Source organism: Tinamus guttatus, unplaced genomic scaffold (assembly GCF_059628265.1).
Source record: "Tinamus guttatus ecotype Peru unplaced genomic scaffold, ASM5962826v1 Tinamus_guttatus_pri_ptg000043l, whole genome shotgun sequence".
NCBI classification, from domain to species: domain Eukaryota; kingdom Metazoa; phylum Chordata; class Aves; order Tinamiformes; family Tinamidae; genus Tinamus; species Tinamus guttatus.
The window spans coordinates 1,662,262-1,688,471 of NW_028288577.1; the positions used below are offsets into that span (position 1 = coordinate 1,662,262).

The 26,210-nt window shown below is 41.5% G+C and overlaps 1 protein-coding gene across 1 annotated transcript in view; it reads right to left on the reverse strand.

Annotated features, from left to right (window-relative positions):
• Positions 1–26,210, reverse strand: part of MED13 (mediator complex subunit 13) — a 47,900-nt gene that overhangs the window by 1,867 nt on the left and 19,823 nt on the right. The window contains exons 4-29 of the mRNA XM_088535903.1: positions 24,030–24,175; positions 22,758–22,955; positions 21,521–21,715; positions 20,155–20,317; positions 19,741–19,851; positions 17,751–18,434; positions 15,048–15,264; positions 14,476–14,560; positions 14,036–14,157; positions 12,022–12,112; positions 11,636–11,850; positions 10,986–11,182; positions 8,841–9,757; positions 7,779–7,946; positions 7,173–7,396; positions 6,387–6,576; positions 5,387–5,852; positions 4,539–4,758; positions 3,857–4,048; positions 3,466–3,689; positions 2,834–2,976; positions 2,449–2,607; positions 2,167–2,352; positions 1,811–1,959; positions 1,338–1,511; positions 61–161 (exon numbers count right to left, since the gene is read on the reverse strand). Of these exons, the coding sequence (XP_088392029.1) occupies positions 61–161; positions 1,338–1,511; positions 1,811–1,959; positions 2,167–2,352; positions 2,449–2,607; positions 2,834–2,976; positions 3,466–3,689; positions 3,857–4,048; positions 4,539–4,758; positions 5,387–5,852; positions 6,387–6,576; positions 7,173–7,396; positions 7,779–7,946; positions 8,841–9,757; positions 10,986–11,182; positions 11,636–11,850; positions 12,022–12,112; positions 14,036–14,157; positions 14,476–14,560; positions 15,048–15,264; positions 17,751–18,434; positions 19,741–19,851; positions 20,155–20,317; positions 21,521–21,715; positions 22,758–22,955; positions 24,030–24,175 (5,937 nt within the window). The remainder of the gene's footprint in view (positions 1–60; positions 162–1,337; positions 1,512–1,810; positions 1,960–2,166; positions 2,353–2,448; positions 2,608–2,833; positions 2,977–3,465; positions 3,690–3,856; positions 4,049–4,538; positions 4,759–5,386; positions 5,853–6,386; positions 6,577–7,172; positions 7,397–7,778; positions 7,947–8,840; positions 9,758–10,985; positions 11,183–11,635; positions 11,851–12,021; positions 12,113–14,035; positions 14,158–14,475; positions 14,561–15,047; positions 15,265–17,750; positions 18,435–19,740; positions 19,852–20,154; positions 20,318–21,520; positions 21,716–22,757; positions 22,956–24,029; positions 24,176–26,210) is intronic.

The following is a 26,210-nucleotide window of genomic DNA, read 5'->3' on the forward strand; positions in this document are numbered from 1 at the left end:
ACAGCAATATGAAAAAATTAAATGAAGAAAGTATTTCTGTAAGTGATCAATCATAAATACCTGAGCACATCAGAAGTTTGATTAGAATCAAGTGGATGGGAGTGTTTACTGTGGAGTAGCTCGTCTGATTGCACTGAAGGCACGTGGAGGTGCAGAGAGGCCTGCGAGAGGAAGGGGAAACGTTACTACCCCTTCTGCTGCAGCCTGCCTTTCCCCTGCAGCCTTCAGCCACTTGCTGTTGGGTGACACACAAGCCACACCAGGTTTCAACCTTCTACAGTCAACAAGCATTAGGATTAGCAGGATCTGAGGAAATGCACTCATAAATCTCTCTTAAAAGCATAGTGCTAGTAGCTTAGTACATCTTAGGAAATACTTTAAATCCCTTTGCCTACATTATTAATAAATAAATAAAAAGCAACTCAAGATTTTTACCGATATAGGGACTTAAAGTTTAGTTGCTTTCCACAAGTCCATCTACTTATATTCCATTGAGATACTAAATAATAAATCCTCCATTCAAAAAACAAAACCAAACACACAACACTTATACCAGAAGCACAGCTAAGCTTAAGTCAAGAGGCACCACTAATCCCGACACAAATAAGGTTGAAGAAAATAGATCCATATCATTAGATAATACAGCATTAGTATTAGAGATGCTAATTTAATTCAAGAATGAATAATATTAACATGCAAAGTTTCTCTGTATATTAATGTTTAGCTTTAAGTGTGTCAAATCAGGCTTGGTTGTGCCATAAAATAAATAAATCAAACAGTATCTTGGCGGATGGGGCAATGACTATCATTTGGAGACGACCAACACTGAAAATCTAGCTTTTATCCTTTATGCAATAAATAAACAGATTATTTTTACACAGTGTAAAGGTGATACCACATTATACTTGCAGTATAAAGGTGACACTGCGTTATACTTGCGTACTTCCCTCTGCCACTAGTCCCAAAGGGAGTCAAACATTAACCAGAGATCTGGCCAGAAGCTCAGCACAGCACCTAACCCTTGCAAAGCACTGTAGTACTGTAGCACAAAGCCAGCAAGAAAAGAGAGCTGAGGCTGAGATAAAGGAGCAGAAAGAGCCCTTAAAACATTTGTGACTTTATTTAAGGATGTTTCTCCACTTTAAAAAAGTGGATGTAAAAACCCTTTTCCTCAAAAATTTAAAACCCAACTTCTCCATTGAAACAAAAGCCTGCTAAGAGATACACCAAATTTGTTACCAGGACAGTGATAACCTAGTGCTTATTTAGATCCCTGCACACGACACAACTGCCCATGCCCAGGAAAACGGCTGCACGGACCACTGAGGTGACAGTACCTTAAGAAACAAGGGACACTGATTTTGTGCTTGAGGACACGCTGACCAAAACCAGTCAGGCAATGGACCTGCTTTGGCAGTTGACACAAAGTAACCAAGGGCCAAAGGCTGTTGCAGTATATTTGTTACTTCATCATGAGATTCTGTTGACAGCAATCGATCTGTACCTTGACCCTGTAAAAGAACAGATAATTTAAGCCACCTTCTCCTAATATTAAATGACTACCTGCAACTTTCCAAACATAAAGCATTTCAAAATGCCCAAACATTACATGAATGTTGCAAAGACAATTCAATATCCAAGTGATTCAAAATGTTTTCATAGGAACTTTTAATTCCACAAACAAAACTGGGAGATGGAAAGTGAGGGAGGGAAGGAGAAGAAAAGAAACAAAAAAAAAAGCCACAAACCTACAAAAAACAAACCCTTATAACAAAAAAAAAAAAATCCCTATATTTACTCTAATAGTTACCTTGCCCATATCGCCTCCATGGGGATAGTGGGACCCTGGAGAATGCACAGGAGATCCAGTAGGGGATGCAGGAAGAATATTTATAATATCAGGATCAAGATCATCTCCAGTGTCTAACAGGTCAAAGATCCCCATTCCATCTGCTCCATCTTGAAAAAGAACAAGACCAGTCAATTTCTACATTCCCTGGGTACAAGATACAACACACATTCTCGAAAGAGTAAGTTTTCTATATAAATCTTGCAGCTTATTAGCATAAACAACCTTAATCTTAACAGAAGGGAAGCAGTGACGGATTTGAGGATTTGCAGTTTTTAAAGAAAGAAAGAAAATCCACCCACAATCTATCTACTAACCATTGTTTGTGTTGAAGGCCAGGTCCAAGTTTTCAGTGGTGTAAGTTGACGATGCTACTTGCACAGAAGCAGATGTGGGAAACACGAGGATGTGAGTGCAGGACGTGTCCTGCGGGGTGTTCAGCTGAGACGTCTGCATGTTTAAAGTGGTGCTGCGTCCAAACACGGAGCCTGTCGATACGGAATCTTTGGAAGAGAAATCAAGTATTTCCTTAGCCTCTTCCCAATGGAACTCTTCATTCCCTCTCCAAACCCAGCAGTTTCTCCGAGTTTCTCAAATACCTGGCATGATAATGAAGGAGCCCTGGGGTTCCATCGCCACCAAACACGCACTGAGGATACTGGGGGAGTCTGCAGCCGAGATCCCGCACATCCTGCACATGTCCTTGAGCCTCTTGCTGAGGGACTGGAGGTTTCGGCGACTCAGCAAACAACTCCAATCTGGGGGTACAGAGATATCTAAGTTTCTCTAGAACAACATTTGCTGCAAAGTACATTACTACATACATTAGTGTGCAGTTTAAATTTCACATGTGCTGACGTTAGAGTTCCTTCATAGATTCATAACTTAGCTCTTCTTCCAGAAGCAAAGACAGAAACTACTTTATGTCATAATAAAAAGTTAAAGCTTCAAATAAAATTTTAGACTCTAGGGTGCTAACATTACCTTTTAATTCCCCATGTCCTAGTCTTCCTAAACGGCCTATTACAACTCTCCATGGCAAAGAGCTCATCTGCACAAGACCCAAGCACCATTCCCAGAGCTTCTGAAGACCAAGTCTGCGGGCAGAGCCCTTTTTCCTGCGAGCTCTAGAATGGAGAAAAGAAACAAAACAAAATGCCATCTGCAATACATTTCCATTGCCATGTTTGCATTTTCATATTTGCATTAAGCTAAACATTCACTGGGCACAGAAATGTTAATATTTTAGCATATCAAATCCATCTTCTTTTCACATTAAGCTAAACAAAGGTTTGGGAGGAAGGAGAAAGTTGAGGGGTTTGTTTGTTTGTTAATCATATCCTAACACCAAGGAGAAATGTCAGGAAGTTTGGGGTTTTAGATGAATGCACTTGTACAAAAACATATAAGAAACAGAAGACCAAATAAACAGCTCCAGGAAATTTAACTCAAAAGCAACATGCACTTAGCAGCAAAAACACCCATTGGCTCGAGCTGGTTTTACAAAATAGTATGGTTAAAAAGCCTACGATTCTTACACCATCGTAAACAGAAGAAGAAAAAAGACAAATCAAGATGCACACGCTAAAAAATTAAATTCCGATGTTTGTTCTTACCTGTTTGGTACATCAATATTAATTATGCAAGTTTCTAATTGTTCTCCGTAGAGATCTGTACAGGATGCCAGAAGCCATCTTTGATCATGAGACAAACAGTAGCCCACAAAAAGTACGTTGTACTTCTGGCCAGCTTCTCCAAAAGTTTCTCCCAGTTCTGTTTGCTTGTCCTTTACAGGAGCCAGGATAAAAGGAGGGGTGTACAGTCGAATACACTCGGGTCTCTGCAGAGATGACAGAACAGCAGTGAAGTCTCAAGAAGTGACTACTCCCGAGATTTTCGTTAACTAATGTGAATGACTTCAATGTTTTAAGAGAGACAGACATTTCTCTGATCTGCGTATTTACACAACCATCAAGTTAAAACTCAAGGACTCTTGCAGGTACTCACATCAGGGCTCCGAAGAGCAGTTTCCATTGCTAAACCTGGGCCAAAGCCAGTTAACGTTTTCACGTTGGTAGAGGTTGGAAGGGGTCTCCGACACTGAGTAAATGCTGAAAACGCCAAGGACTTTAAATGCTGAGTGTAAATCTGCCGGTCTTCATGTTTCACAGGTTGCAGAAGGTACTGACACGGGACAATCTGGAAAAGGATTACACAGGAAAACTCACTGACTCCTGTTTGCATCAGAAAACAATTACTATTTCATCATTAGGTTAAATGTTGTTTGAGATAGTACTCGGTAAGCCATTTCTTGAATTTACTTAAATTTCTCACATTTCTCTCTTTTTTTTGGCATCTTCCCTCCAGTTCTAAAGCTGTGCTTCAAGTAATTCTTCTTCTTGAAATTTTCTTCAGAGAATGCAAGAAGTTGGTTAGAAGAGATTCTTAGTGATTTCTCAAAAGAGAAATCCATTTATCAGTTTTGCAGCTGCTGACAGCAGTACAGACCAATGCCTGTTGGGAAGATGCACTGCCTGAAGCCCAAAAACTCCAAAAACTCTAATCTCCAAAGTTAAAATAACCGCAGAACAGTATGAAATATTTAAAAGGCAAATGAAACTTTCACCCTAAAGTTGTCATCTCCAAAACATAGCTAGACCAAAAAATACTTAGACAAACGATGGCTTACCTGCACAGAAATGATATTCTTGATGTTAGGTGGAAGAACCTGAACCATCTCTAAGAAGCAGCGCAGAAGCCCAAGTGTCCACAGACTGGATGAGCTACTGTTCTCATCCTTTTTTTCATATGTAAAAGGATCAATTATGTAAACTACAATTGCAGGTGGATAGGTGATGGCATGTGAATCTCCATCTGTAGGAACGCCAACTTTGTCACGATCCATAGTGCTGGAAATTAAATTTTGAAATCAATTACAAAAAAAGCAGAGTTTTATATTTTGGTTAAAGGGTATTTCTACATTACAGCTAAGATAAATTCCCGAAGATAAACCTGAAAGACTTCTGAATCAAGTGTGGTTTAAGAAATAGTTTTCTCTGTTAAAGTATGTGAGCTCATCAGCACTACAGCATTCCTGGCATTTTCTTTAGCCTTCTTTATTGCAGAAGCTCATCAGGGCTTAGGTTTTTCAGTCAATCAGGGAATAAAATTATTTAGAATTCAGTCTCTCGGTAAGAGTTACCTTTACTACTATAAGTGGTACCATTATCTGTTCTCCTTCTGCCCCACTTTAAGATGTGCGAAGCTAATAGTTTGCTGAACTGAGAAAGTTTGGTGAAAGAAAGTTTATTTTTAAACCACAGCAGGCACTGAGATGCTATTAAAACAGATCATTACAGCTAAGACTTGACTGAAAAAGTTTTAACTCCAAACACCTTATTGTCCCTAAAATACAGCCTGGTAACTAGAAAAGAAATACAGGGGTTTTACTGACAGAAGGAGAACAATATTAACACATACATATTTTTGAGCCGGAGTGGGGGATAACCTACATAGCTGCCCTGTGCAGGCCATTACCTTTCCGAAACCTCGGCGTGGGGCTGCACCGGAGCAGACGGATTCTCCCCGGACATCCCAGCTGTTGGCAGCGGCGGCTGTGGCTGCTGGCCGCCTGTTTGCCCGTTGGGGACCGTCGCAGCCTGCGCGGGCAGCGGGGCGGCCGCGGCCGCGCTCATCCCGCTGAAAGGGGGAAACGAGGCCGCTTTGCTGGGCGGGATCCCGCCGCCTACGCTGGCGGAGGACGAGGAAGTGGCAGTGGTCGTCAGAGTGGAATTCGCTGTAGTGGCTGCGGAAGTCATGGCACTGTTTGAAGTCACTGTCATCGTGCTGCTGGTAGGGGCTGCGGGAGCGGACGACGGAGTGTTGGGGTTGGGGTTCCCAGCGGTCACCGGCGGCAGAGCAGAGGGCGGCTGGCTTTGGGCAGGGATGAGATTTGTTTGGGAAAGTAAAGAATTGTCTAAGGGCTGAGAAGCAAGATACGGACCTAAAAGCAGAAAAAGCATAATTCCATATTGCAGCTGGCTTTAGCACACTTAAGAAAATTGTTATGTTTTATAACATATAAAAACATACAACAGAGAGGCTTAACTTTTAGTGCATCTGGAATCTTAAATAAAAACATAAGTATGGAATTTTCAATTTCTAGCTTTTAGTCTAACAAGACCCTTTCAGAAATATCTAGAAAACTACTCTAAATATGATTTTTTTTTATTTCCCCCTCCAGACAGGCTAAGTTTTACATTATAAAGTAGGGATTCCTAACTCAGTCACCAAAGCAGAAGGACAGCAGAAGTCACTGCCAGGCAGTGACACTACCATTCCCTAAAGACATTGCTAGATGACAAGAAGCCATTTTGGCACATAACTAGATACATACTTTTCTCCAAGTACAGAACAAAAAAAAAGAAACAATAAGACTTAATGAATAAATGCAACTATTTCTCCCTTTCTACAGGGACTGAGTTACTGGTAACTGTAGGAAACAAAAATAGCATGGAGAAAAACAACACACTCATACCCAGCTCGTATCTGCAAACTTGTGCATATAGCTTGAGTTTGGAAAACGCTTCGTTGTTGGCATTAGCTGTCTGGGAGAACCATTCTGTGACCAGCTTCTCGGAAAGTTTCTTTGAAGCAGTAGGTCCAACTCTCATGATGCCATCAGGCAACAGTTTACAGATAGGTCTGTGCTGACCAAGTCTGCACGACTGCAAAGGCAGCAAAAGAAAAGATGCAAGATCAGGTATTTGTAGATTTTAAGAACTGTAAATTATCAAAAGTGCATATACATAAACATAGAGGATACATTTAGTTGTGATGGAACAAAGTTGAGAATAGAACATAGATTTAGTTGTGCTATCCAAAAGGAATATTTTCATTCTAAAACACTACCCTACACTTCATGAAAGATGAAATATTGTATAATCATTTTATGGCATATTTTCAGGTTTTCGTAAATGCAAAGAGAAAAAGAAAAAAAAACAGATTGATATATCATCCATTCTAATCTTAATCACCATTATACATGCATTAAATTAATTAATTCTATGTAGCTAAACAATTGAGTAGTAATACACAGTTTTACCACTGAGTGGCGTCTATCAGATGGACTCTCAAAAAAGCTATTACTAAAGGGAACAACAAGCAGCAGCCCTTATCTTCCAAGTGCCCATTCCTGCAATCCTTCCTGTGCGTTTCTGTACGGTTATATCATTTGAGACAAGCTTGATAAGTATTTATGAATGTGTATCAGAAATAGTCTTTCAAAAAAACATTTCAGTGTTAACTGATATAAATAATGTACCTCATATATTGCAGTCAGATCCCTAAAGAAGCTTTTTGCTCCATTCAGCAGAGCCTCATTCTCGGGGCACACCACAACATAAGCAACGTCTCTCTGAGATCCATAAGGTTCCAACATGAGCCTCTCCCAGTAGGGCAGCGCAAATGGAGACAGCACCAGAAAATCGTAGTCGTATCCCAGCAGGAATGTCGGGATTGGCAGTGGTTCTGGGGACTCATCAGTTCCTAGATAACAAGACACATTTTCCAATATATTAAAGGCAAGAAGTTAATAAAGTTAATGCCGTGCTTCTGGGAAGCACAACTAGAAACACTAGCATTACTAAAAGGAGGGAATGCTAATTAAACGTGCAATAATCCTCATTTTGATAAATACAACTGAAATGTCTGCATGCATGATCCAACCCTCTGCAAAAAGGCAGCAGCTAGGTATTTTTATTTGAAGTCTCCCAGGGTCTCCAGAAGAAGTTGCCCAATTGAACATTTTTACTACTGTACAGCCAGCCATGAACAGTTCCCCCTGCTCAGGGAGCTGAACTGCGCCTAGAGCCCGAGGCTGGCGGTCACATCAAGCCGATTAAGGGACAGGAGCCTGCGCAGCCGTTACCGTAAGAGCCTCTGCCAGCCATTTTGTGGAACTGCTGCCACGTGAGGGGCCCCTGCACGCCCCAGGACCGGACCGTCCGTTTCTTCTGAATTGCATCCTGAAGAACGGGCTGGAGCGAGAGGAGCATGCGAAGGATGTCCTGGGAACACTGCATGCTCACATCCACCACTGGAAGGACAAGAAATTGTCAGGGCTTGCCACAACAACGGGAAAAGAAAAAAAAAAGAAAAAAGAAAATCCAACAGCCCCAAATCCTACATCATGTGGATTTTAAACAGAGTCACTTTCTTCTCAAATAAATAGGTATGCTGTTCATACAGGCCATGCAAAGGTCAAGATATAAAGCACCAAGCACACGGATTTCTTAATCTGTAGAGTTCCTTCCCTTGAAAGCCTCACCATCTTAGTGTATTTTTCTTAGCCTAAATCAAAAAAAGCATACAGCAGTCATACGAGACAAACTACAGTGCTTCTCCTTCCAAATAAAGGGTGTTTAAGCAGACTGCCACCCAGTGCTCACTTCAGAGAAGTTTAGTGAAGCCTCAAACAACAGTCACAGTCTGTTTCATCAGCTTGACACCACTATCTCCTTTTTAATACACAGTGTCTAGAAATAAAAAGCTAACATGCACTTTGGTAAGTTGTAATTTCATAGCCTCTTTTGAAAAGCATCTTTTAAGCTTGAAACAAGGTCACAGTAATACCAAGTCTTCTTCTGGGGGCCTGAAAACATTGATTTAACTATAGCAAGAGCTTTTAAACTTAACCCCCCACTGATACTCAGAAACCTGACGCTCTCAGTCTTCTCGATGCTCACCCATGACTGTGGATTGCAGTTAACTGCTATCCAAGTTTCATATTTCACTGTCAACCCTAGTAGAGTTGCTACACAGCAAGACTATTATTGAGAGGAAAGACCGATATCCAAAAATATACGAGCAAGGGGTGCTCTGTGGGACAGTTATAGCAAAGCCCCAGAAAAAAAGGAGACCCCCCCACACACGCACACCCCCTTCAAAAAATTATAGTAGAAAATAAGATCTAGTTGTTTTCAATATTTACCATTTCTTTTTGACCAGTGGTGCAAGCAAGTAGTTTTCACAAGTGCTTCATCAACTTTCCCTCCTGACATATTGTCCATGAACTGGCGCCCATGTTCCAGCGCTAAGTAGCAGTCATTGCAACAATCCCTTTCCTCTACGCGTACCAGGCTGCTCGCTGCCCCAGCTTTGGGGAGAGGATCTTGATCTGCTGCTCCGAACGGCGAGAACAAGTTGGTGCACTGATCCTGCAGCAACAGTATTAACTCATCTGGCAGTTTCTCAGGTTCTTTCAGTCCTCCACTGCCGTGTTCAATAGAAGTAGCTCTGAGAGCTTCAAAGCGTTTTTCTGCTTCTTTGCCACACTCCGTATTACGTCCTAGAATATCCAATTCATCTTCAAGAAACAGTCCAGAACTGTTGCCAAATTTTCTATTCATAACAGCGCTGAAACCACAGGTACACCTATACTGGGCCTCTTGCGTTGGATCGGGAATGTAAACTCCAACATCAGCACCTTTGATGTTCATATTGCAAACACAAATGCAGCAGCTGTCGAAGTTACAGTCTTTGAAGAGGTTCATGACGGACTCGGAGAGGATGAGATTCACGTACAGGCTGTGCGCCTCGGGGATGGAGGGCACCGTCGCGGGCTCAACGGAGTTGAGCGGCCTGCACGTCGAGGGGGTGGAAGCTGGTGAATATAGGTCAGAGTTCTCGTATTTGACTGAACCCTGCGCGCTCGCGGGTCCACCAGCTCCACGAGGTGTCCGAGGAGTCCTTGGTGTCCTAGGAGTTGGGAAACGAGGGGTGGAAGGAGAAGGGAGAATTCCAGCTCCACCGTTACTGGGAGGCGCGCTGCTTGGTGGCATCCCAAACGGAGTATGGGTCTGGGGGGTGTAGGCAGGGCCATACTCTTGATCCATAGTGCTTCCATCACTAATAGCAGCCACAAGAAGGAGGAAATATTTTAAACACAGGGAACACTGCTTTTCAAGTCTCAGATTTCTATAGAGGGGCCTTCCTAATTAATATTTGCCCTCCCCCCTCCTTTTTTTTCCCCACAACTAATCTTCCATAATTTAGAGCACAAAGACTTTCACTCCTTAAGGATCTTAAGGAGCATTTGTTTTAAATGACTTTGCAGGACTCCCATTGATAACAGTGTTAAAGAATCCTGCCCCTCCTCCTCTCTTTGTCCTTTCCTTTCCAAAAGGCTTCTAGGAAATAAATGTGGTCAGTGTGAATTAGAAATTCTACAGATGTCTGGAGTCTGAAGGGCACCTTTTCCTTTTCATGTTTTATTTACACACTATGTTGACACACAACACTTAGAAAATGTTCCATGTCTACCAACAGCAGATTCTAGGGGATCCACAAGGAAAGCATCACCTGGAAGCACTAAATATTTTCTTTCCTAAGCACATCACAGATGAGTATCTCCAAAGACCCATAAGACTAATGAGACCTGAAAACATATTGCTTATGTTTGACTCATAGAAACAACCTCGGTATTTAAACTGAGATTTAAAATTCACATAATTTTATAAATAGAGTCTCCCTGTTGCCTAATCCATCGATACAAGCTACTAATGCAGAAGTGAAGGACAAATAAACATTTTCTTTGAGAAGAACTGCCAGCAAACCCATCGCTAGCAAGTGCGTGTTCCAGCAATGCTTACTGCAGTGCTCCTGTTACCAGGCAATGTCACGCTGGGCACAGCTTCCAGGCGCAGGAAGCCTTCCCAGCGCCAAGACAGCTGAGATTACTGCTCTCTGAGAAGATAATTTAAGAAACAGAAGCACCACCTACTAAGCCTTTACAGTACCTACAATATCGTGGCAAAAACAGAGTCCCGAGTTTACGTTTAACTTGATTGTTACCATCTTCATTACTTATTAAAATTGGACTTGCGCCATTAAGCTTCCCCAAGAAACCCTTAAATGAGACAACAGATAAAGTGTATGCACAGTTAAGAAGCTATTTGAGGAGGCAGTCTCTTACTGTAAGTTTTAATCCTACGTTTTTTTTAAAGGCTCTGGACAGCTGTCTAAACAAAGTGTTTTTACAAGAATTTCTCATTACAGGTTTACAAAACAGGAGTACTTTCTGTAACATGGAAAACTGACAGCCACACAGAACAAACATTTGTGGCACAAGTCATACCCATCTTTGATGAATGGCATTGCAGGCCCTGGAGGAAGTAAATCCAGCTTTCCCACAGCCCAGCTCTGGCGATAAATGCATTCTTCTGGCAGCTTGATGGGAGGCAGACACTGGCTGGGAAGAGTCTTTAGTGGGGCAAACATGGAACATCCCACTAAAGCTTGACAGTTCTCAGGTTTATAAACATAAGAATAATCCTAGAAGTAAGACAAGGTAAAGCATCAGCATCTAAATTAGTAAATCAGATAATTTCAACACAAATGCTTCTAAGAATTTAACCAAATAAAATTTTGCCACCCATTTAAGTAGTAGCACTTCTATATTCAACGCCTATGTAGTTACAAGGGTCAATGTAGGGATTTGCATACACAACCAGCATTCGCACCTATGGTTCTCCAACAAGTGGTATGCCAAGAGAAACAGACCACGAATCAGAATTACTGAGATGCATTCCTTGCTTTAGCAATAGCTTACACCACTACCCTTTCTTCAAGCACTAAAATAGTAAATTTTACTTGGCAGATGTGCATTACCTGCCTTAGTATTATGTGGATGCAAGTGACAACTTGTACTGCATTTGCCCAGTTGCTATCCGGACTTTAGAGCAGCGAGCATCAGAAGGGTTTATCGGAAATACCAGCACTACATACCTTTATTTCAGCAGGTTTGGGGCTGCAGAAACCCTCATCTACTTCAATCCTGAACTGAGCTCCCACACTGGAGCTATTCCCTTCAAGTATTGTTCCTCCAAGTGTAGTGTCCATACTGCCATACTCCTTGTTATTCATGTTCATTGGAGAAAATCCCATAATATGCTGCTCCAATGAAGGTGGAGTCGGATACATTTTATGGAGATCTGCAGTGCCTAATTTCAGAATAAAAAGAGGCTTTAGAGTATGACAACTATTGGAAGTATTTCTTTTGTCTTAAGATTTCATTAAGGCAAAAGAAGAATCTGCTTCCAAATTCCCATTACAGATTAGCAATCAAGTGTTTAAAGTTACTGTTCTATTTAGGGAAGACAAATAAAGCTTACTTATGCATGACAGTGGGTCTAAATTTCCTGCTTTTGCCTCTTTGCAGTTGGATTTGTCATCAGAGCCATTCACTGTTCTTTTAGATCCAGGCTAGGAAGGAAAAGTAGTACTATAATAAAATCATTCCAAATATCAATGCATCCAGTCAAGTATCTCCATTAAAGAAAAAAAAAAAAAAAAAGAAGCAGCCATTCAGGCCATTCCTCTCACCCCCTCCGAGCTTGAAAATATGTCTGAGTTCTAAGTGGGGAGGAAAAGAAAAGGAGGAGGGAAACAAAAGAAAAGGAGGAGGGAAACAAAAGAAAAGAAAAGGTCATATCTACTACTTCAAAAGGGTTAGTCTGATTCCACAGCAAGAGAGGAGCACTAAGGCCAAAAAAAAGTGTTTTTGTGGAAACACTAAAAACTAGTTAGGGTTTTCCTAGTGATGGTATTTAAAACATAAAAAAAAAGGGATTATGCAAGAAACCTAGTTCAAAACTGCTACTTTCAGCCACTCACCTAGGTTGCCACAGGTTATGGATAAAAAGTCAATTTCTCTTTCCACTGTAAGTCTTGTATTTTCGTGAGCCCCTCCCTCCCAAACTTATCCATATTTTTAAGACATCATCCTTCTCCACTCGGGAGTGTTTCACACTTATTTACAGAAGAACAACTGGGATTGCAAGGCTGGGAGAAAAGAATGATGCTTTAAAACACTTTTTCAGGTCGTGTTCATACAAATATAAGATCTGTATAACTGACTTTTTTGGATACTTATAAGCCAGATTAAGGATAATTATTCAATCAATATTGTGGCTGCAGTTGTGCAAAAGCACAAGAACAGCTTATTTGTTTTATCCCTTCCTTTTCATAAACCTGTATAACAAGGAACTTAAATATGTGTAACTGTTAGAGGCATTATACTGCTATACTTATAGCACTGAGTGAAAATGATACAAAACTGATCCATGTACATAGCATTAGTGTCCACTCTTAAAAGCCTCATCCCCCACAGTACGGCACGTGAGCTACTGGGAATTTCCTGCACACAGGGCATGCAAAGCAAAAAATTGATATAATATTAAAAAAATAAGTAATGAGAAGCCACATGCTGGCCATTGGGCTTGCATTTGTTTTCACTTGGCACTACTGGTTATGCTACTGAAATGAACCATCACTTATAAGTCTCAGCCTGTTAGCCTGAAAAAAAAATACACAGTCCGAAAGCCAAGCTAACATCACTGATGTTAGTACAGGAACAGAAGAGAAAGGACAACACAAAATTACTGGAACAAGAGGGAGGGGGAAGAAGAACTGCTGAAATTAAAAGAACAAGAGATATTTTACAATGTTTAGACAGTACTAAAGTCTATTTAAAATAAAAGTCTTCACGTTCAAAGAGCAAATACACTTGCTTTATATAATGATGACCTTTGATGGCTATTAAGATCCTTCAGCCCTTCCTCAGCTACAGCTCCCACTAAAGTTGGTGGGTATTTTGCCTGGGTAAGGGGATTTAGGATTAAGCATGGAACAAAGTACAGTTCAAAAAAGACAACTGATAACCCACAGTATTGAAAGAGAAACTAAAAAGATAATGGATTCTGAACCATCAGAGACTGCAAGAGAAACTACTACAGATAACAGCTGGCACAATGAAGCAGCTTGTTTGGCAGAATGTCCATTTAAACATCTCCTCTTTCACAGGTTTGTTTTGTTCCAGTATTAGCTGCATTAAGTAGTAAATAGAACATAACACTACAGGATAAGAACACTTATTTCCCTCTCAAATCTATAATCAGATATTCAAGAAGCTTATACTACTATCTGCCACAGCAAAGGCGTAAGATCAAAAGCTTGTTTCTATAAAAATATATCATTATGCTCGAGTCAGATACAAGAACATGGCTGCTAAAGAGGAGCTTATAGGAAAGACTCACAAATTCTTAAGTTCTCTTCCCAAGCACAAAACAAACACCCAGGTTCCTCGGTCGGCCGCGTGGCAGCCGCCGAGCTTGGCCCATCACTTACTGTTAGTTCATCTTCATCGGAATTGAAGAGATTGTCCAGGTCAGTGTAGGAGACCACCAGGTCTGTTTCATGGAACAGGCTCGTTGATGCAGTGCGAGCATGAGCAGCAATCCGTTGGGCATCTACAAGGACAAACATTTTAAAACATGTATTAAAAAAGCCATATTTCAAAAGTTATTTCCCCACCTAATAAAGACAAAAAGAAAAACAAACAAAATTCCCACACATCCTCTTCTGAATTCCATCCAACTATCTTGCACATGGATTTTAAAGCCATTATATATATTTGTTATGTTTAACAAAGAAAAGGTGTTTTCAAGCAGATTTTGAAGAGAAAGAAAAAGATAATGCAGAAAGTAAGACTTTTACAAACTACTGAAGTCTATGAGGAATTCAAGAGAGCATTAATATATCACAGTTGAAAATAATAATCTCTTTACCTTGCTTGACTGAAGGACTAAATAGTGACATAGCATCTTCTCCTTCATGAGACAGGACTGTAACACTAGATGTCCCATCCTCAGCCTATATTCAAGAAAATAAGAGAGGGGAACTGTTAAATTAACTGTTGGTGGGGGGGAATTAACTTCCCAAACTTATAATAATTCCCATAGGAAGATAATCAGGTTCTCAGCAGCCTCTCAGCTCAGCAAAGTGCTCACATTAGTGGTACTTGCCCACACTGCTATTGCCCATTTCTAGATGAAGATTACTGAGCTACAGAGATCCTGGTTCTGATCCAGCAGTGCTCTCCCACTTCTCCCAGTCTAAACCACAGACCCTACTACAATAGAATCACCAGTGCGCTGGGAAGATTTAGGTGACAAAGCATTTATTAAATGCACACTGTGTAATTTCATTGATAGCTTGCAATTGAACACAAAACTTTTACTTTTTTTTTAATGTGCTTCTAAACATATATAGAGCCAGATTTCAATTACATTTGGTGACTAAATCATTTCTTTTCATCCTATTAATTCATATCGATTCATATCCTCACTCCTTTACTCACCTTGTGTTTCTTCCCAGCTTCCCTCTCAATATTCTGCCTATCCTTTTTACTATCAGGAAATAAGAATTCCACATCGCCATCAACAAACGCATAAGGATCGATTTCGGGCTCCTGGTCAGCTTCCGACAGCACGGCTGTAAGGTATTGGTTTTTACTCTGATACTGTTGCACCAGTTCATCTGAAACCTTTAAAGGTTTCCTACATTGCACCATTAATCTGTACAGAAGAAAAATATAATCAGTTACTCATGAAAAGATTTTTTGCTATCACACAAAAAGGAACTTCACCTTCCCTTCCCGCTTCCTTCTCCACCCAGACTTCCGATAACTTCTTGGGAATAAAAGATGAAGCTAGTTTGGTTTAACCTAGATGCTCTGTGCGACATGAGCTTTGGCTATCCAAAAAGCACCAAGTTGTAACTACCAAAGCACGCAAGGGCCACTATTGTAACCAGCTATTTACAGCACTTACCTAAACATAAATAAAGTTTGTGACACAAACACTCGAATTGCTAACCTGAATAAGCACTCGCACACTTGCCATCCTCAATATTCTCTCTGCTCAGATTCAGAAGTGGAATCAGGAAGGACACACAGCTTAAGGCAGTGGCTTCCCAGGCCCAACTTTCCTGCTGCACCAGAGCCCTCGCAGCAGAACGTGGTCGCAAGCTGCACAACGAGCAGTAGGTACCCACAGGCCCCCCAGCTTCTGCCCCAAACAAGCTCTGGTTCTGCAGGCCGTAGCCGAGAGGGGCCGAAGAGCAGAACACCCCGAGGCGGTGCCGCAGCCACGAGGCTGCCGCAGGTCTCTGCATCCGGAGACGCCTCCTCCCGAGCGCAGAGAACGCTGCAAGGACGCGGCTTTCCCAGCGATGCTTCCTTGCAGGGTCCGCAGGTTTCAACACATCTCTCCTTTTTCAAATCCCTCTCCAAAAGGAAATGCTATCCCATAAGAAACCAAGATCTCCTGCAATTAGTAGGGCCTAGTTTTGAAAGCCCAGATCTAGGTACTATCTGGAGTTCAGAATAAGATAAGTTTCTTCTCAGAGATATCAGAAATAAAAATGTGATAAAGGACACTAGAAAATCAAGGATTTGAAAGTGCACAGGCAGAAACATGGGGCTTCCCTCACGTTCTTCTCCATGCCTTGCACATCCTTCATGATACTCGGGAAGAGCAGTAGAACAGACAAAGATCTCAAAGGTCAAAAAGCCTTCCTAAAATAAGTTTATAAGTTTTCCAAAGAAACAATCCAGTTTCAGAACAGACTTCCTCACAGCATCTCACAGCTCACGAGAGTGAGAAACCTCCCCATCCTGCTCACAGCATCCCCATCGCTCCAGTCGTCACTGGGCAGCAGCAGGTCTGGGGCAGTACCACAGCAAAGGAAACACAACCTAGAGGGCCAAGGGGCTCTGCTTTGGGTTTGGTTGGGTTTTTTTGGTTCTTGTTTTTTTTAATTAGGACAGAAAAGCCATCTGGAGCCATTCAGCAGCTGAACAGAATTCATACAGCTACTTGCTTTGACTCAAATCAAGTCTCAACACTTAAAAAACAAAAAATGCTAGTGTGATTCTTTTGGTCTATTGCCTCTAAGCTCCGTAATTTATCAAAACTGAGGCAGTATCAAAACAGTGACCGAGTCCTTTATCCTCACTGAAAGGGTCAGCAGCAGAGTGGAATGTTTTAAAACTTGGGGCTAGAGACCACTTTCACTTTCAGAAATAAAAACAATTAATTAAACCAAAACCTTTTTAAACAGTATTGTTATAAACCTGCATATTTTTACTTCAAACAGTCATGAAAAAAGCACATGAAAGAAACAATTCAAAGATATCTCAGATACATTTCCAATAGCTTAAAAGCTGAGTCTCTACAGTCTTGATTATCCTGATGTTTCTTCGAGGTTGACAAGCTCTGTGTAATAAATGAGGCTTTCCCATGGGATCTGAGGTCCAAGAGCACTACAGGCAGGCACACCACTCGCCCGCTTGCTTTGAAAGATAACCTCAAATCCCTAAGCCTGGATGAAATCACAGACAGAACCTACCCTGGGCAAGAATGCCGATTTACATGCTCCTCGGCATCAGCAATTTCCACTGGCAATAAGTAGTAGCTGGGGCCTACGTTAAAGCTAGTGTTTTCCTGGAAACAAGATTAGCTTCTTCACTGCTCCCGGCAGTCATTTAACAGACCAGGTCTCAAAAATCTCAGAGCTCTTCTGCATAAAGAGTAGAGCTGAGGTAAACAGGGCATCTCTGCCGCTGAGCCCACCCGTGCTTTCTTCATCACTGAAGAAAGTATTAAAATGAGGCAGTTTCCCCCACCTTTTTGGGGGCAATATGTCGAAGGGGGACAGCCTGATACAACTTTCAAGTCCCAAATATGCACAATTCGGCTACAGAGCAATTTTACACCAGGAAAAGAATAAATTCCTAATTCTAATGAGTTCTAAAGAAGATTTTTTTTTCCAAGTCCTTTACTACATATTTGACAGTATTTCCTTCTTATATGTGGACGGCACAGAAAGCACCCTGCCCAGCAGCACGGCTCCAACCTCCCTTTACTTCAGTGAGAAGCTTGCTCATAACAAGAGACCCTTCTGATAACCCACAAATGTCTCCAAGCTCAAAGTTAACTGTTTTGACCTTTCAGTTTTCTCACTTTCTCGCATTACTACTGTAATACTAAGTGCTACTTACTCCGTAACTGATGTTATGTTTTCCTGACCAGTAGGTATTACTGGATCATCTCTTAATTTATCAGTGGGAAGCTGAGGCGGTAAGAATTCTACATCCTTTTTCTTTGGAACTTTGTAATACTTCCAAGTAGTATCAGCTTCATCTTCCTCCAAATTCACTGCAGTGCCAACGTACATTGTGGGCTCTATAACTTCAGGGAATTGAGCTGGGAAAGGCTGAGACAAGCCATCAAGTCTATCTTCCATCGTTTTTGTAGAAACCAAAGGATCTGGTGTTGGCATCTGATAGAAGTGTTGACTCTGAGGAGTAGAAGGAGCTTTAGACACCCCTTCATCAACTACATCACATGGGTGAGGACTAAGTGGTGGCGGCTGAGGCGAGTTGGCCATTTCAGTATTATGCATTTGAGGAGTCTTTGCTACATCGTTAGTTCGGATATTTGAAAACCTCACTTGACTGTCTGGCGCAGTCATCACAAGCCTCTGACTTGCTGAATCTGCCTCCATGGCAACATCATCACTGATAGATACACGATGATGAAAAGGAGTCAAAGGGCGTTTTTGTGGCTTATCCCCTTTGTCTTGCTTCTCATTTGTCTTGTGCTTTGGAGCTGCTTGCTGTTGCTGGCCCACAGGTGGTGCCTGCCCCTGCTGACCTGAATTTCTTGGTTTGAGATTTTTGTGCCTGCAGAATATATATAAAAAAAAGAAGAAGAAAAAGTGCTTCATATTAATCTTTCAAATATGTCTACCATGGTTTTATTACTAGATAAGAATCAGCTTCTAAGCCATTAAATAGCTGATTACAAGAAGCCTGAAACTCTGCCCCTACTTAAGCAAAACTGTCTCTCTTCAACCATAACTTTATTTGAAAGGCACAAGTGGCAGTGCAAAATTTTAGAATAAAAAAGAAAGAAAAAAAAAAAAAGTCATGAACCCAACGTGTATGCAACCCTTGTAACTGAAGGCAGTATTTCTTAACCTGCTTTTGACAGAAATAGATAACTACTTCGAAATCACCCCAAAGTTACTTTGATCTTTAACCAACACTGCTAAATCAGTAGAACAACATAAAAATCAGCTAAGCTACTTCTTGCACTCAAGCAACTGCCTGTTGGTGCCGTGCCAGTTTTTACGGGTTAAGGAATGGAGTGGGAACATCAAGAATCTAGAAGTCCAGCTGCAGTTCTATAAGGGACTGCATCCTCCAGACATCAACTTTTGAGATTCCAATATTCGATTTGCGGGGTAATCACCATAATGATTTAAATCACAGTGTTTGCATCACCTCAGTCACATTAATATTCTGCAGTAAGTACAAAAAATTGAAACCACTAAAATTAATCATGCTTCCATTTAAACAAATGTACCGCTAGGAGCAATAACAAATTTTTCCGAGTTTCAAAGCAAAAGTCATAATAAAAACTGGAAGTTCCCTCCTTCCTGTGTTTCAAGACCCCTCCCAGCTCATCCCCAATGCCTATAATGAAAGTTAATTCACTTTCATGTGTTTATACCGTAGGAGTGCAGAATTCCCCAAGTAATTAAGCAGGTTTTTTTTCCATTGTCATCAAGACCCAATGCCACAATCACCTTGCTTTTGACTAAAGGCTTTTTCCTTCAAGGCTAATGCCTCAGCCTACTAGAAGAGATTCTTATTTCCTAATAAATACACATTTTCTCTCCATTACAGCCCAAGAAAGTCTACCCTTATGCAAATGTGAGGAATTCCAGACCAAGACTCTGAAATTGTCAGTGAACTGCTAGCAGGTCCATTTGAATGCTTCGCACTACTAAAAACTCTGTGTTATCCTAACGGGCAAATGTTTCAAGGTCTACAATGACATTTAGGACATGGGGAAATTAGTTTTGATACAGCTTTCATGCAAACATCTATTGTTAATTATTTCCAAAGCAGTCCCCAAGAGTCCTCTCCCGAGCAGTTCAGTCTCAAAGGGCACTGCTGGCCCATAGGTGTGCCGGCTCCGTACCTTGAGCAATTGCAGTTTGTCCTCTGTGTGGCTTCAACAAAATCCCAGGATGCTACCTTGTCAGCTGCCTCTTCCTCACACAAGCCATTCGATGTAGCAGAATACTTGCGCCTACAATTCAAACTGGGGAGTTACTGGGGGAAAACACATGTTCTTCTCTTTCCTTATCCTCTTGTCAAACCTCAATAGCGGTTTTATGACACAGGATTCAAAGACAGACATAATAAAAAATCTTTTACTGAATTATTAAACTGAGAAGTAAACACACCATTAGTTAGAAACAAATTAACTTTAAGACTTTTTAAAACTAAGGGAAAATCATGCTCTACCAGCAGCCACAGCATCTTTGCCAAAGCCACTTTCATAGTGAACATAAGGTGGTGCATTTTTCAGTTTCATGAAGCAAGTACGTACTTGTTCTGTGCTCTGTTCATATTGCATTCTTGCCAAACTCTGTCCACCACCTGGTTAGCAAGTTTTCTGGGTATTTTGCCACCATGATGGCTAGTACTGTCAGAAATGAATCCATCAGAAACAGAAGACAACTTCACCCACTTCTGGGCAGACTGAGCATCAACTGAAAAGCAAGAAAAATAGCATTAGGTATTGAGCTAGTACAGTCAAATCTTTATTATTTCATATTAATTCAGCCAACACTGGAATATCCTGTGAGGAAAGAGTATCTTCTTAACTCAATGTTAAGGGAAAAAAAAATGGGTGTAGTAGATTATTATAACCTGTTTACTTCACATAAAAAAACAACAAACCCCCACACAACACACAGGATATATGTCTATTAAAACAAGGCTACCTATTCTTTAATTTTCCAGAAACTACACAGACCTGAAATAGATCATTGCTCACAGACTAGGAAAACTTGAGCACAGCTACCTGTTAGTAAATTTAACAGTATTTAATGGTCCCCTGAAGCCTACTCCTTTCAGATGTTATGGAACACCAGTTGCTGCCTCCAAAACAAACTATTTTTGCCACCTCCAATTAGTGCTTTTCTGTATATGAAGATATTGGAAAGCACAGATCCTTGTTAAACCAAGGCACACGTTCTTGAACGCTGCACAGAAAGGAAAGGAATGAGGCTAAATACACGTTTCTGAATAGACCGTGTCAAGTCATCTCTAGCAGGGACAACAGTTCCAAAATGCTACAAACATCCAGAGCTGGGCTCTGTATATAGAGGTGTTCTGCACAGCTGCATGTTTTGATCACACTTTAATCATTCTCCTCCTTCACAGATTAAGAGACCACCAAAAACACTTTCCTGTTTTACAGCTTAGCAGAAGGAAAAACAAAACAGAAAGAAAACAGCAAAACCTTGTCTGCACAAGAAGTCATCTAAAGATGAGTGTGAGTCATATCATCTGAGTTAGAACAGCTTTTACTCACCACTGCTTACAGATCAGAGGGCACACGGCCTTCTTAACTAGAGACACTTTCCAGGACCATGAAAAAGCCAAAAACATCACCTAGCTTCACACTGACAGAGGTACAGTGAGGCTAAAAAAGTTTCACACAGCAAACAAGCTTGACCACAGAAATGTGAAAGTACTGAAGAGCAGCATCAGGTACAAAGCATCCACATTTTACCCACTTACAAACATTTTCATGCATTTTACTACAGCAGATACCAAACCCACATCTCTTTAGTTGTGTAACGAGTCAGTTGCATGGAGAACATCCAAATCCCTCCCAAACAGTGCCAGAGGTTCGGAGAGGCCCTGAAAATGATAATCTCCCACTGGAAAATACGGTTGCGTTTTACCTGTCTGAACTTCCTCTGGGGACGTTGGCGGAGTCAGCGTCACTGAAGACATGGCAGGGTCTCTTGTGGAAGCAGGCACTTGGTGGACACCCAGGCAAGCGGTGGAGCAGTGAGACGTCCCGACAGCGCTCGGAGCGGGGATGTCGGTCTGCGGAACCAGGACGAAGCACGCCGGATACACCATCCGCACGCCGGCTGCGGGCGGCACAAACAGCAAGCATGGGTAAAGGCTCAGCCAGGAGGCTCATGGCTCTGCGAGAAGTTCTATGAACTTCCACATCAACACAAAAGCAGGAGAACTAAACCGCACTGCAATATTGCAGCTCTCTCTTCTTATTGCAGCTGAGAAACGTATCTGGACAGGCCTTTGTGACTGCAAGATTTAATGCCTGCCTTACACCAAGGCCTATAACACCCTTTCAGGAGTTCCAACGCTTCAGCAGTCATTGTGCCAAAAGCTGCTGTCTGCAACAGGAGCTTTTGGACAAAAAGGCTCCTTTCTTACTCTCATCACTAATTTATTATTTGCTTTGTTCAGAAGATTTGAAAGGAGAGATTAAAAAAGGAGAAAAGTATAAGCAGGTAGAGATTGCCCCAGTATCTACAGGCTACTATAAAATAAAATGACAGAACCAAGTAGTAAAGAGGACTGAGGACCTATTTTTAGCATCACTTAAAACTGACAATGTTCCCATTCCCACCATCATTAGGGTCTCCAGGCATCAGTGCAATAGAAACTTTTATCACTTATTACAGAGCTATGATGACATTAGTTAGCAAATTAAAGGTGAGTAGCCAACAGCACAGGAAGGGACTACCACGTCCCAGAGGCTTAGATTTTAGGAAAGAGTAGCAGATTAATGCAGTGCCTCAGTACTTAAGTTCTTCAAAACCACAATCCTGGAGAAATCCCTGAAAGGCACAGCTGTTCTGTTCGAATTTGCACAGAAATCGAAACAGCAAAATATGCTTCTGATGCATCTCAGATGTCAACAGTAATAATGTAGTCTTTTTTTTTCCTCTCCCTCTCTTTTTAATGATAGTCTTCTCAGAACCCATTAAAAAAGCTCCTCCTAATGGGTCTGCAAAACCCACTTTAAGCAGCCACTAATTTTAGATACATGAACAAAAGACCAGCAGCAGTTGCAAAAGAGTAAAATGAGTTTAAAATTTTGAAGGCCAAAGTGAAGACCTAACCACCCTGTTTATTTAACTTAAAGGTAATCAGACCACTCACCAACAAGGACCTCCACGGCAGCTAAAGAATCATCCTCCCAGTCCATTTCTTCTTGCTTTTCCTCAGATCCCTCCTTCAAGTTAGATGTGACAGGATAGAATTGTTTCCATTCACCAATAAGCTTTTTTGTTGATGAATCAGAAAGCTTAAATGATTGCCCTGTGAGTGTGCCATTTAATCCAAAGGGACTTAGAATAACTGAAAAGACAAATACAAATACATTAGAGACTACATTTAACCAAACTGAAACAAAACAAAAAAAAAAAAAACTTATTTCAGCCATTCTCCAGACCAAATAAACCACCTACACTTAAGTCAGAATGCACCTTGATCATATTTTGCTACACTGAACCTCAAGCTGTTGATAGTAGGTATGTATCATTAAATGTATATGCACTGCAAGAGCCAACATACCACAGTAACAATTACTGATTCATCTGTTAATTAACTAATTAAACAAATAATGAGCAAATTTTCATCCTGGTTACCAATGAACAGGTATACAGCTGGGATAAAGAAACACCATTTCAAATTCCGACAAAGTTAAGATGTTTCCCCATCCCTTCACTCTGTTGGCACAGTTACAACTGCAGTGCACACACCAGGAAGCAAGCTCTTTCATGTCGAGTCTTGTCCATATTAGGACAGCCCAGCTGCTGCTAAATTGCAGTCAAAGGAAGCAAGTTTGAACATTGAGCATTAACAAGCAAGGGCAGCACGTGGTCGTGCAGGAGAACCCATTTCCATGGCCAGCTCGGGGCGTCCAAGCTGGGGAATGACCAAAGAGCCATCACATGAAGCCGACTGGCCCATCACTCCCTTGGCTTTGAGTGGAACCAAAGGAATTTACAGGTGAGGAAGGGCCAGATAAAAGGGGAAGGGGAGCAAACAGGTTAAGTATTCACGTTAGAAATGGATTTCTGAAAGAGCTGTTGAGGAAGATAGCTGAGAGTTAAAAAAGGACATTGAAAACACTGTTGAAAAAGTAAAACATTTTAAGTCATCAGCTGGACTGTACTTGGAAATTAAGCTTATTCTGTCAAGAAGAAACATGGCTATAGTGCCAGGAGAATAATATTGACCTCATCCACCTGCAGAAGATTGAGACATCAGCTTCTTTGTGGCTATGTTCAACACAAGGGAAGCTTGGTTAGAACAGTCAACCAGCACAGAAGTGATTATCTCCACTCCCCACTTCCAGGCTTTGCTTTAAGTCTCCATTCTGATAAGATTGATTACATTTAGTACTTACAATTGACTGGCAAAACCTACCTTGAAAAGGGCTGTTAGACTGCTGGGCAAGAGTGAGGTGTTCTTCACTAAGCAGGTACACAGGCTGATGCTGGCTGATTTCCACACTGGTGCAAACGTTGCTATCTCCATGTAGGAAGAAGGTGAAGGAGCAGGACAGGTGCTCACTAGAGAAAGAACATGGAAGGAGAGAAGAAAAAAAATATATCACTTAAATTGATAAGTTGATGATAACCTCACTAGTTTGAAGTTGTTTCCTTCCAAAATATTTGTTAACAAGTACTCAAAAAACTACCCTTCTGTCTAAATAATAAACAAATACTAAATCCATGTTTCCTTACAATATTTACAAAGTACTCCAGGATTAGAGTCAAGGACAAAGACTGATCAGGGAGAAAGCCAGAAACACTAAGTGTTCAGTCTCTTTAGACTGAGATTTTAGGTTTTGAAGTCTAGAGGAAATTGCAAGTCAATTTAAAGAAAGCAAACTGTAACTATAACATAAACAAACATCTCTAAGTACATCTGTCAAAGTAGTCCATCATAGATCCAAATCATTGGCTGTTTTATGCAAAATATATTCTACTAATTTTAAAATTTAAATAAGGGACAGGAAGAGAAGGAGAAGTCAAGGAAAACAGAAAGCTTCAGATTCCTGCCAAGCCACACGAAAAGCACATCTTCATACCCCATTCCACCCAAGTAAGTTACCTCTTATTTTATTTATTTAAAGGAACTTGTACAGGCTTGGCAATTCTGAGTTATATTAGCTTCAAATTACCTCAAGTGTCTGCCAGACCATGAAGACTCTCATAGGAAAAGGACAGATGTTTAAGAGCAAGAAGATGTTATTTACAAATTAGGTCCACCAAAGCATTTGAGTAACAAAAGAAAGAGTCAAGGAGAACCTTAGAAAGTACTGGGTAGACTACTGAATAGAAAATAACTCCTTTTTCATGAGAAAGACAGTACCAAGCACCTGCTTTGTCTCATTAAAACAAAAGAAAAAAATGGAAAATGGGAAACAAGTTAACCCAAGCGAGGCAAAATAACAGGCACTAGTGCATTACGGCCAGATGAAATGGAGAAGTCCCTCCGTGAGTTACAGTCACCCTAAAAAGACTGTCTGAAGGCAACACCACTGTTTTTCCAAAAAAGAAAATGAGACCCTATCAACTAAGAAGTACAGGACTGAGCACATGCTCTCCTGTGAAATGCCTGCATTTAGTAGACTGCAGAACGAGAACCCAAAGTGTACCTGAAAGGGACACGAAGAGGCCTCGGGGCCACTGAAGCACTGGCAAGCTCCAAGCATCTAGACAACCCCATTAACCCTACTAAGCCCCCAGGCACAGCTGCATTTTTAATGCATTTTTAAATGCCATTATCCACTGGGATGCAGATAGTAGGGCAGGAAAGTTGGGGGTGGTGTCTGGACTTCAGGAATGTGGAGTTTTCCAGACCTCAGCTCACCCCGAGGACTCAGAGCAGCCACCAGGGCTGCTTCTCACGAGCGCTGGGAGGAGGAAGCCAGGCTGCAGTGTCACACGGAGGGCTTCAGTGCCAACAGATTTACATTAGGGAACTAAAAGCCTTCAAGGATGAAAGACCCATGGGCTGTTCAGGAAGAAAAAAAAAAGAGAGAGAGAGAAAAAAGAAAAAGAGCACAACGCAGTATGATTTATTCAAATGAGTCAAAGCAGGTCGTGCAGTGAGCTAGCTGGGGAGCTGCTCCGCATGGCTCGCCTGGACCATACGGATTCTCCAGGTGCACCAAGCGCGCGGGGACACGGCAGCCACGCGGTGCCCTCCTCGGTGCACGAGCGGCAGGACCCACACACACGAGTGGGTTATCCCTCTTCACTGACACCTGCGCAGCACAGGGGCTTCAGCAACCCAGCTCCAGGCACCCTCTGCGGCTGCAGCACCATTCTGGGCTGGAATCCCAAGAAAGTTGCGTTTCCCAAGTCCAGCAATGAGCAAGCGAAGCATCTTGGTGTTGACTTGTTTGAGCGAAGCCAAGAGTCCCAGGGGTAGCAAACAGCACCGAGTTCCAGGATGGAAATCTGATTAAACTTTAATCTTTATGCAAATAGCCCAAGGAAGACCTTGTCAAATTAGATTTTATTTTAAAACCATATAGGACTGGTAAGGAGAAATAGCGGGTAGTGGTGTTTGTCCAGAGTGACAGGCAGCAACTTA